Source organism: Erythrolamprus reginae, chromosome 3, assembly GCF_031021105.1.
Source record: "Erythrolamprus reginae isolate rEryReg1 chromosome 3, rEryReg1.hap1, whole genome shotgun sequence".
Lineage (NCBI taxonomy): Eukaryota > Metazoa > Chordata > Lepidosauria > Squamata > Dipsadidae > Erythrolamprus > Erythrolamprus reginae.
Genome location: NC_091952.1, coordinates 66,417,970 through 66,430,151, shown reverse-complemented (window position 1 = coordinate 66,430,151; position 12,182 = coordinate 66,417,970). Strand labels below are relative to the sequence as shown.

At 38.3% G+C, this 12,182-nt stretch overlaps 1 protein-coding gene across 1 annotated transcript in view; it reads left to right on the top strand.

The window, feature by feature from the left end:
• Positions 1–3,463: 3,463 nt before the first annotated feature.
• The window catches only part of PTPN22 (protein tyrosine phosphatase non-receptor type 22), a 46,817-nt gene continuing 38,098 nt past the window's right edge, over positions 3,464–12,182 (top strand). The window contains exons 1-2 of the mRNA XM_070748925.1: positions 3,464–3,685; positions 3,786–4,061. Coding sequence (XP_070605026.1) covers positions 3,939–4,061 — 123 coding nt within the window. The 5' untranslated portion in view covers positions 3,464–3,685; positions 3,786–3,938. The remainder of the gene's footprint in view (positions 3,686–3,785; positions 4,062–12,182) is intronic.

The following is a 12,182-nucleotide window of genomic DNA, read 5'->3' as shown; positions in this document are numbered from 1 at the left end:
TCTAGATAAGAACCGGGTGTTCAAGATTTTTTTGCCTCTTCTTAGGAACCATTTTCAACTTAAGAACCTGAGGCCGGAAAAATTTCCCAGGAAATTTGAGAGTGTCACGAAGGCCCGGCCAGTTTCTTGCCATTCCCCCTGGGTTTCTCTCTCTGGCGCAGTGTATGGGAGGCAGCCTTGCGCCGGATGTATAGGAGACGTGTGCTCCTCCTCGCTGCCTCAGAGTCCCTCTTTTTTTTTTAAGCCTTTGGATTTTTTTTATTTCCCTCACCTCACCTTCTTCCTTTGGCAGCGACTGTCCTCCTCCTCCTCCTCCTCCCACCCAAATTCCGAGCTTTTATTTCTTTCCTAATGGGTTTGCATGCATTATTTGCTTTTAAATCGATTCCTATGGGAAAAATTGCTTGTACTTACAAACTTTTGTACTTAAGAACCTGGTCACGGAACGAATTAAGTTCTTAAATAGAGGTACCACTCTATTCTTGTCTTGAAAAGAGTCAGTTAGGTCAATAAGTCCAACTTCTTGCTTAGCCCAAGAATCCAAATAGAAACTTCCCAGATATATGACTGTCTAGCCAGTAAGGGGAAGCCCAAATTTTAGGAAATTGGCTCCCTGCCAAACTATTTTTACTGAATGGAGGTTTTCTTTTCTTTTAGTCAGCCTGAACCTGCCTTTGTGTTGCACTCTAGAATGGGAAACTGTATGATTTCTATGTCAGTATTAGAAAAACACCATCATAATAATTTATATTTAAAATTAAACATCATCAATGTCCTTTCATAGGCTTAATTTTTAACCTTATTCTCCCCATTACCTTTTTCTGAACCTGTTTGTCTGAACTGGTATTGCATTTACAACACTTCATTAAAATCTGGTGCTCGGAACGGAGAGAACATGAAAATTAAAGTGGAACTATTATTTCCCATTTTCTGGAAACTATACTTCTGCAGAAAGTGTTACATTTTCATTTACCATTTGCAGCTACAATGCATGGCTGACACATATTCCATTTGTGGTCATTTACTGGGCTTTTTTACGCAGGCATACATTGCAAGCCAAGTATCCCCCATCCTATGCTTCTTCTTTTTTGGAATAAATATAGATTTTAAATACCTAACGTTGAATATAAATGGGGCAAATGTTCCTCAAAAATGAATTATTTCAGTACTTTAAACCACTGAAACAAGAAATAGCTTATTTATGAAAAATGCATTAAAAATGCAGGAAAAAAAGGATATAAAACATTTGCTTTGCAATGTCCCTCTGGTCATCACTGTTATTGATCTAATCTCTGAAAGTATTGAAGAACAATATAAGCGAAGAATAAAGAATTGCTGAATTGAAGATTAAAGTTGACATATATAAATTACAGATGGTGCTGATTATATGATAAGAATTCTGAAAGATTCTTTGGAAATAATAGGAACACAATGAAAAAAAATAAACAATTTTGACCTTTGTGATTACATCACAAGCAACTGTGTCCTCTTCGCCGACAATGTAAAACTCTTCAACACCACCGATAACACAACTACTCTCCAAAAAGACCTGAACTCTGTTTCTGAGTGGTCTAACACATGGCAACTCCAAATCTCAACTAGCAAATGCTCTATCCTACACATTGGGAAAAAGAATCTGAACTCCAAATACAAACTAAATAATCAAATTATCACAGATAACCCCCACTCGGTTAAAGACCTCGGTATACTAATAACAAAAGATTTAAGTGCCAAAGCCCACTGCAACAACATAGCCAAGAAGGCTTCAAGAGTTGTAAACCTAATTCTACGTAGCTTCTGCTCTGGCAATCTCACACTACTTACCAGAGCTTACAAAACTTTCACCAGACCCATCCTTGACTACAGCTCATCCGTTTGGAACCCATATCGCATCTAAGACATTAACACCCTTGAAAACATCCACAGATACTTCACCAGAAGAGCCCTTCACTCCTTTACTCAAAACAGAATACCCTACGATACAAGACTTTCAATCCTGGGTCTAGAAAGCCTAGAACTAAGACGCCTTAAACAAGATCTAATTATTGCCCACAAGATCATATGCTGCAACGTCATGCCTGTCGGCGACTACTTCAGCTCCAACCACAACAACACAAGAGCACACAACAGATTTAAACTTAATATTAACCGCTCCAAACTTGACTGTAAAAAATATGACTTCAGTAACCGAGTTGTCGAAGCGTGGAACTCGTTACCGGACTCCATAGTGTCAACCCCTAACCCCCAACATTTTTCCCTTAGATTATCTACGGTTGACCTATCCAGATTCCTAAGAGATCAGTAAGGGGCGGGTACAAGTGCACTAGAGTGCCTTCCGTCCCCTGTCCTATTGCTCTCCTATATCTCCTATACCTTTCTTCTATTCCTATATCTCTTCTTCTATTCTTTCATTGATATGTTCTATTCCTATAACTTCTCTTCTCTTCTTTCTTAGATATATTTTACTATGAGTATCTCCTCTATAACCTTCATCATGTATTTTACTATGTGTATACCCACTAAAACCCTCATTGTGTATTGGGCAAAATCAATCAATCAATACATTAGCTGGATTTAAAATTAACAATGGGAAAACAAACAAAGATGTTAACAAAAACACAAAGACGGAAGAGCAAAAAATGGCTTTAAGATTGAGAAAAAAAGTGAAAAGATTTCACTATGATAAAATATGAATTACATGCTATTTCAGAACAATTACATTAAGGCATAGAATAAAAGTAAGGACATTCCTAGAGGGGAGAAATTACAGTTGTCATTGCTGGGGAGAAGGTTTGTGAAAGAAATGAATATATTGCCTAGAATTATGTTTTTATTTCAAGCAAAACCTATTTTGTTCCATTTTAAGCAATGGCAGAAATATATATCTAGGTTTGCATGGAAAGGGAAACGTGGAAAAACATGACTGCTAGAGATGCAAAAAAGCCAGAAAACTTTGGGTTCAGTGATATACATACAGTGGTACGAAGAATGTTCAATAAACTTTGCCTTATCTATATATTTATTCTGAATATCGAATTTGTTCCAACCACACAGGATATTCAATATGTTAGTCATTAACATGTCAATGAAGAAACAGCTGGGGGCAGTGCTCCCCTGTGGCAGAGACACAAGCCTCTTGCATATTATTTTTGTAAGTTAAGTAGGCAGAAGAGGTATTTAGAATCTTATTTTTACTTAAGTTTTCCAAAAACTGCAATCAACATTCTTCTGAAGAATGGTAACAAAAATCACTCAGATAGTCTGCATTCCAGGAACTGTCTAGTCAAATTTACATAATCCCTGGGTAACTAACATTTGGACATAAACATGTCTGCCGCTGAAGTGCTCTGGAAAGTTCAGTTTAGGTCATGTGAAAGGGCAGCAATGTCTGAATATTTTGGAATATTTTCTACCAAGTTTAGGGCTAAAACGTGACTAATATATTTGAGAAGCTAAGCCATGTCTTTCTGGTGGGAGGAGAAAAATGGACATACGTACAAAGAATGTTCTTAAAATATGAGAAAGCTGCTTATCACCACATAAGTATTTCAGCCTTATAAATGAAGAAGATGGATTTAAGAATGAAATCTGACTACAATACAAAGCATATATCAGGAACCTGAAGTATCTTTACAGCTATTTGTGCCTTCTTCGTGGAAAGAATGCTATCTCAATGATCTGTTGGGTAAGAAACACATCTTACATGAGGCTTTAGGATCATTTTAACCAAAATAAGCTGCTTTTGTGTTATGTAAAGCAATACTGTATATTCTTTCATTCTCAAGGTTGAAGGCACTAGGGCCTGACAAGGATTTTTTTTAAGTTCCCTACTGTGGCTGCTACTCACTTCCTTCTGGTCTTGTGATGAGCTAAGCAAACCAGACTCCGACAAGAACCCTCCACACTGGTGGCTGTTTCCACTCGAGCATGTATTTGTCATGTTCATCTTCCTTTCTGACATCTTCATCGGGTTTTACGGCATGGATCAAAGAGAAATTATTATGAAAAACCTGGAAAGGATCCGAAATCTCAACAAGGAAGAGTTCACCAGTGAATTTTTGGTAAGCAAATACTATTGCAGTAATATTTCTAAGTGTGGTTTCATTTTAAAGGAAGAATAATACTGTGTTTTAAGAAGATCACCCTCTTGCTTTAGTAAACCGCTAATTCATGCTTGTAAGGTGTTATTTATTTTCCTATGAAAGCATTTCAAATAGCATTGAAGAGTACAGATGGGAACTGTCTGAACTTTAATTTACTTTAAGGTTCAAATTCATCTTTCTTGTTTTTTTCTTGTGAAATTGTATTAACTGAACGATAGTTCTAAGCTTGATTGCAAAATGGTTGGGAATGTCACTTGTTGAGATGGGAAGCTATAGAAATCTAACAATAAATTAAAATAGCTTTTTCCACTTTATGGAGGGAAAGAAAGGAGCACCGGAGGTGATAAGTGATTTAGGAGAGCCCCAGACACTGTGGACTGCAGGTTGTAGGTAGTCTTCCAATTAAATACTGTTCATGAAGGAAGGGCTCTCCCTGAATTCATTTGCCTCCTTGCTGCTAGTGTTCAGTTCCTCTCTTTCATTGTGCTCTATACATCTGCTCAGAAGGAAAACATTGCCCCTTCTTCTGATTCAAATTTTAAAATATGTGAAGAGGCAGAAGCAGGGCCAGTGGTTAGCAGAAGCAGTCTTTTCCACCTCAATCCCCAGCCCAAGAATACTATAATTTTAAAAATAATGTTTGTATAGTCTTGAAGGATGACTTGATGTTGTTAGTTAGGGTGAGCACAAGTGCACTAGTGTGCCTTCCGTCCCCTGTCGAATTGTTTCTCCTATATTTTATATATCTTTTCTCCCATTCATATATCCTTTCCTCTACTCTTCATTGATGTATTCTATTCTCATATCTCTTCTTCTATCCCTTCCCTGATATTTACTACTACATGTTTTTATTCTCTTTAACTTTCAATTTGTATTGGACAAAATAAATAAATAAAATAAATAAGTAAACAGTTGCAAAGTTGTGTCCGACCCATCACAACCCGAGGGACAATGTTCCTCTAGGCCTTCCTGTTCACTACCATATTCTGGAGTCCATTTAAGCTCACATCTACTGCTTCAGTGTCTCCATCCAGCCACCTCATTCTCTGTCATCCCATTCTTCTTTTGCCCTCAGTCTTTCCCAGCATTAGGCTCTTCCCCAGTGAATACTTCCTTCTCATTTGGTGGCCAAATTATTTGAGTTTCGTCTTCAGGCCTTCTAAAGAGGGTGGATCTCCTCTAGGACTGACCAGTTGGATCGCCTTGCAGTCCAAGAGACTCGTAGAATGATTAGGATGACTTGCAAGAAGCAAATCAAAAAGAGCCATAGACTATCAAAGTCAGATTTTTAAAAAACATACATGGGAAAGAGATAACAACGTGAAGATCATGAAGACTGTGAATTGAAGCCTTAGATTTACTTAAAAAAACCTGTCAGAGTCCCAGTATACTATAAATTGAAAATTATCCTGGAAATCCCTGGGAGTTTTTAGCAGGTTACTGAGGGTAATTTCTTGAAGGATAGCATATCCATCCCTGTGTCCTCATGTAAATAATAGTGCTAATATAATGTGTAAGTTATATAGTAAGAATGGAAACTGCAGTTTAATGTTTCCAAATGTAAAATAATGCACTTGGGGAAAAGGAATCCTCAATCTGAGTATTGTATTGGCAGATCTGTGTTAGCAAAAACTTCAGAAGAGAAGGATTTAGGGGTAGTGATTTCTGACAGTCTCAAAATGGGTGAGCAGTGTGGTCGGGCGGAAGGATGCTTGGCTGCATAGCTAGAGGTATAACAAGCAGGAAGAGGGAGATTGTGATCCCCTTATATAGAGCGCTGGTGAGACCACATTTGGAGTACTGTGTTCAGTTCTGGAGACCTCACCTACAAAAAGATATTGACAAAATTGAACGGGTCCAAAGACGGGCTACAAGAATGGTGGAAGGTCTTAAGCATAAAAAGTATCAGGAAAGACTTAATGAACTCAATCTGTATAGTCTGGAGGACAGAAGGAAAAGGGGGGACATGATCGAAACATTTAAATATGTTAAAGGGTTAAATAAGGTTCAGGAGGGAAGTGTTTTTAATAGGAAAGTGAACACAAGAACAAGGGGACACAATCTGAAGTTAGTTGGGGGAAAGATCAAAGGCAACATGAGAAAATATTATTTTACTGAAAGAGTAGTAGATCCTTGGGACAAACTTCCAGCAGACGTGGTTGGTAAATCCACAGTAACTGAATTTAAACATGCCTGGGATAAACATATATCCATTGTAAGATAAAATACAGGAAATAGTATAAGGGCAGACTAGATGGTCCATGAGGTCTTTTTCTGCCGTCAGTCTTCTATGTTTCTATGTTTCTAAGAACGCTAACACAGTACTTGGGTTTGAAAGGCAGTGTACAAGAATGTTTCAGATTCCTTGTCAAGAAATGACTGACTGACTGATCTATCTATCTATCTATCTATCTATCTATCTATCTATCTATCTATCCATCCATCCATCCATCCATCCATTCATTCATTCACTTATTTATTTCAACTTCTATGCCTCCCAATCCCAATGGAACTCAGGGCGGCTTACAGCGATATAAAAAATGCACTACAATAATAAAAAGAAGTCAAATATTAAGTATTAAAACAATACAAAGCCCATTATAAAAACCCACAAAACAAGTAGTGCAATCAACTCACATGCATATCACTCAAACACAATTTGGCAGTGATAGATGTAAATATTCACGGCCCCCAGATCTGCTGGCAAAGCCAAGTCTTCACAGCCTTTCGGAAGGCCAGTAGGGTGGGAGCAGTACGGACATGGGGGGCGGGGTTGGTTCCACAGAGCCAGGGCAGCCACAGAGAAGGCCCACCCCCTCGGTCCTGCCAACCTGCATTGCTTAGTCGACAGGACCTGGAGAAGGTCAACCTTGTGTGACCTTATTGGTCTCTGGGAACAGGAGACAGTTCTGTAAATAGTCTGGTCCTAAGCCATGCAGGGATTTATAGGTAATAACCAACACCTTGAATTGTGATCGGAGACTAACTGATAGTCAGTGCATCATGCGGAGCATTGGTGTTATATGGGTGTACTGACATACACTTATGACAACTCGTGCACCTGCATTTTGGACTATCTGCAGTCTCCAAACACTCTTCAAGGGTAGCCTCATGTAGAGCGCATTGCAATGATCAAGACAGGAGAGGTGACGAAAGCTTGAAAACATAAATGTCTTTTCATTAATTATATAAGACTTTCTTCTGTACTGCTAAAGAAAAAAAAGATTTTTGCAACAGAAACTGGGCATGGCACTGACAGATATCAGAATGCTAGAAATTAGAAAAATATCTTTGCTAACAAACCCATCTAGTTTCCAATAGCTTTATTAAGTAGTCCACCTCTACAGAAGATATAGAGCGCTGGTGAAACCACATTTGGAATACTGTGTTCAGTTCTGGAGACCTCACCTACAAAAAGATATTGACAAAATTGAACGGGTCCAAAGATGGGCTACAAGAATGGTGGAAGGTCTTAAGCATAAAACGTATCAGGAAAGAATGAACTCAATCTGTATAGTCTGGAGGACAGAAGGAAAAGGGGGGACATGATTGAAACATTTAAATATGTTAAAGGGTTAAATAAGGTCCAGGAGGGAAGTGTTTTTAATAGGAAAGCGAACACAAGAACAAGGGGACACAATCTGAAGTTAGTTGGGGGAAAGATCAAAAGCAACATGAGAAAATATTATTTTACTGAAAGAGTAGTAGATCCTTGGAACAAACTCCCAGCCAGCAGACGTGGTCGGTAAATCCACAGTAACTGAATTTAAACATGCCTGGGATAAACATATATCCATTGTAAGATAAAATACAGGAAATAGTATAAGGGCAGACTAGATGGACCATGAGGTCTTTTTCTGCCGTCAGTTTTCTGTGTTTCTATATTTCTAAGAATTTTTGTGTATTTTGTGTATTGTGTATTGTCACCCTATGTTCGGTGCCTATTAAGAAATCTGTAATTATTAAGTTTTTTAAAAGCTAATATTTTAACTTCTTGTTTTCATAAATGTGTGTGTGTGTCTGTGTATGAATTTGAAATACATTTTAAAGTTCTATGTTGGTTTAACTTTTCTTTTCCTACATCTGATGCAATGGTGGGTTGTTCCTGGTTTGGCCTGGTTCTTAGAACTGGTAGCGCCAGTGGCGGGAGGCTCCGCCCATCCACCCGGGACACTTCTGCACATGTGCAGAAGCATCATACACGAGCTTGTGCACAAACTGGTAATAAATGATTTTAGAATCCACTACTGATCTGTTGCTCTCCAAATATACTGGAATTGCTTCTTTCTTTCTTTCTTTCTTTCTTTCTTTCTTTCTTTCTTTCTTTCTATCTATCTATCTATCTATCTATCTATCTATTAGATTTGTATTAGATTTGTATGCCACCCCTCTCCGTAGACTCTTTAGTCATATTCATTCAGGCAGGCTCACTGCCTAAAGCAACAATGGCAATAAATGTTACTAGTCAACAGCAATGCTCTTCCAGAGACATCAATCTTTGGGTTCTGTTATTGGTTTCCTGCTGCAACCTGTCAAGCCCGGGGGAGGTTGTTTTTAGCCTTCAGATCTTTGCAGTAGAAAGCCTAGATTCGGTCTTTTGCGCTGCTGATTCCTGTTCAGCTTTCCTTGTTTCTTAAACATGCAGTGCAGGTATTTCCCACGCCATCTCTTGGAGGAACTGACTGTAAAAATGCCTAGCTTGAAAAATCCGGGTAGAGTATCATCTGCTATAATAATGCATTAGTAGATGCATTCTTGGATCATCAATGTTCACAGATGAGTCAGTTATGACTAAAATATTCTTGGTGTTTTTTATGAAAATGCTCCAGGAGCGTTTGGTGGAAAAAGCTCTTCACTGCTGCCCTACACTGCTGCCCTGGAGATATCTCCAGACCTGATAAGGACAGAATCAGTAATGGGCTGCTGCCCCCACGGCACACGGGGGTGGGGGTGGGGGGTGCAGTGGGGGTATTAAGTTTATGCACTATTTATTGAATACTTAATTGTTTTTTATTGTCCTTCCATCTCTAGTACCTTACTATGATCCTTAATTACTTCTAAAATAGGAAATAAATAAATAGTATGTTTTTACCCATAAATGCTTCAATTATTTTAATCATTATCTGGAAATGAACTTTTATAGCAATTAAAGAAAATTGAGCTACTTGCCTAATCTGTTATCATACTGAACTTTGTGGGTTCAGTACAAAACCTTAAAAATGTTACTGTGCTCCTCAACAAATAATGCCGTCTATCTTTGTCCTTTTTGTGGCTATTCAAATAATATGACTTAATCAACTGAAAAAAAGTCCAACCACCTATTTGAAAACTTATCTTGGTCGGCAAGCCACTCCCACATAGTTACATGACCTTTAAGCCACTCCCGGTCACATGATTGTCAAGCCACTCCCACCTAGTCACATGGCCAGCAAGCAATTCCTACTCAGTCACATAACCATCAAGCCACACCCACAAAATAATCCACGCTCACAGTGCGGTAGTAAAAATTTTTGGGCAGCCCATCACTGGACAGAATGTGTCTGTATGTGGGAATGATGGTATTGCTTTCCTAAAAACCTCTATTAGTTTGAACAGCATAAAACCATTCAGTCATTAATTATTTTCATTTATTCAGATAATAATAATTTTTATCTGCTTATTTTTGTGGCATTTCTTCTGTTTCAGTTGTTTATTTCTAGTATTTGACTTTAACTGCGGGATGAAAGTGGTGATTGATGGATATTGCAGTGGACAATTGAACAGCATGCAAATGATACACATTTACAATTAAGTGTCGGGGTTGGTTTTTTTGTACTTTCAGAACTGAACATGATCCATTTCTCCAAATTATCCCAAACATTTTGAAGGCACTGAGATAATATTGAGTGTCAAAAATACTTCTTGATTTATTGTTTGTTGACCAGGCCTGGCAAGGTCAGAAACAAACAGCCTGAAACCAAAATGACCAGTTACAATAACAAAGGACAGATGTCAGTTATTATTTCCAACCCCAAAGCAAGACACTGTTAGCTTAAGATGCGCTATTAACTATGGGAAGATGTGCAAGAATTGAAATCACATTTTTATTTTAAATATGGTTGGCATTTTCTTCTTGGAGATTGCTAGATTTCTCATTAAAATAGTTTCATTATCAGAATCTGCTTGCAATCATCAGAGTATATGTGTTTGTTCTTGAATCACTTCCTGAAAAGCTTCTGGTTTTGGAACATGTAAGGAGAAATGTTGCAAATGGAAAGATTAGAGCCATTTTTACCCAAAATGGGGGTAATGGGGGTAACACAATTGTTTCACCTGGGTTTTCCGAGGTGGGTTTTGATTGTAGAAAATTCTGTTAATCTCCCCCTTCTTCTTCTTCTTCTTCTTCTTCTTCTTCTTCTTCTTCTTCTTCTTCTTCTTCTTCTTCTTCTTCTTCTTCTTCTTCTTCCTTCTTCTTCTTCCTTCTTCTTCCTTCTTCTTCTTCTTCTTCCTTCTTCTTCTTCCTCCTCCTCCTCATTCTTCTTACAACAACAACAACAACAACAACAACAACAACAACCCCCCTTTAATTATACCCTTTGAAATTGGCAAATAGTTTGTTTTCATATTTTTATTTATTTTTCCTTATATTCAACCCTGTCCCATTTTTTGGGAACTGCCTGAATAAATCTTTAGTTTCCTATTGCCTTCTTCATGGGACTGGAGAGAGTGTCTGACCCAAGGTCACCCAATTGGTTTTATGCCTATGGCAGGACTACAACTCACAGTTTTCAAGTGTCTAGCCTGGTTCTTAACCATTACTGGCTCTATTTTTAAATTTTGTTTTGTTTTAAATAACTATTCAGGTACATATTAATATTCAGACATATTCTTTAGAAAAGCCAATCTTTGCAGCAAGGAGCAGTGTCCTGGTAGCAGGCTGAAAATGGGTATAAATGAAATCTCAATTTGGTAGTTTCTGAAAATGAGTAAGCCAGTTTCTGCCCATAAGGTATAAACTGCCTACCAAGTGGATAAATTTCAATTTTGAATGAGTCATTTTGTAAGCCACTTCCATTGGTCTCTGAAAGAGAATGGAAATGGAAATAGAAAATGAAAGAGAATGGAAAATAGAATGGAAAATGTGCATCAGCACTAACAGAGTTGATGTATTTGTGTCTGAGTGTACGGAAGGAAAATTTGGATTTTTGTAGAAGGATTGATGCTCTTAAGTATAATAATTTAATTTGTTAGACTTGTATGCCGCCCCTCTCCGAAGACTCGGGGCGGCTCGCAACAGTAATAAAAACAGTATAACAATGAAACAAATAATAAAATAATAATAAAAATTATATAAAAAACCCCAACTGCTAAAAACCATACAACACATACATACCAAACATAAAATATAAGAAAGCCTGGGGGAGATGTCTTAGTCCCCCCATGCCTGGTGATATAGGTGGGTCTTGAGTAACGTGCGAAAGACAAGGAGGGTGGGGATGTTCTAATCTCCGGGTGGAGTTGATTCCAGAGGGCTGGGGCCGCCACAGAGAAGGCTCTTCCCCTGGGGCCCACCAAACGACATTGTTTGGTCGACGGGACCCGGAGAAGGCCAACTCTGTGGGACCTTATCGGCCGCTGGGATTCGTGCGGTAGAAGGTGGTTCCGGAGGTATTCTGGTCCAATGCCATGAAGGGCTTTAAAGGTCATTACCAACACTTTGAATTGTGACCGGAAACCAATCGGCAGCCAGTGCAGGCCACAGAGTGTTGTAGAAATGTGGGCTAATCTAGAAAGCCCCACTATAGCTCTCGGGGCCGCATTCTGCACGATCTGAAGTTTCCGAACACTTTTTGGAAGTGTTCCATCTCATTGCAGAGTAGTACTAATGATGGCAATGTGCTTCGAATATAAATTTGTTAATAGTATTAGATAACACAGAATTATTATTGAACTGACTTCAGGAAGTATATTTTCTAAACTGACTTCAGGAAGTATATTTTCTAAACTGCATTTTTATTGTCACTCACTGGCAATATTGCACTGCTAACCAGAGCTTACAAAACATTTGTTAGACCAATTCTAGAATACAGCTCACCTGTC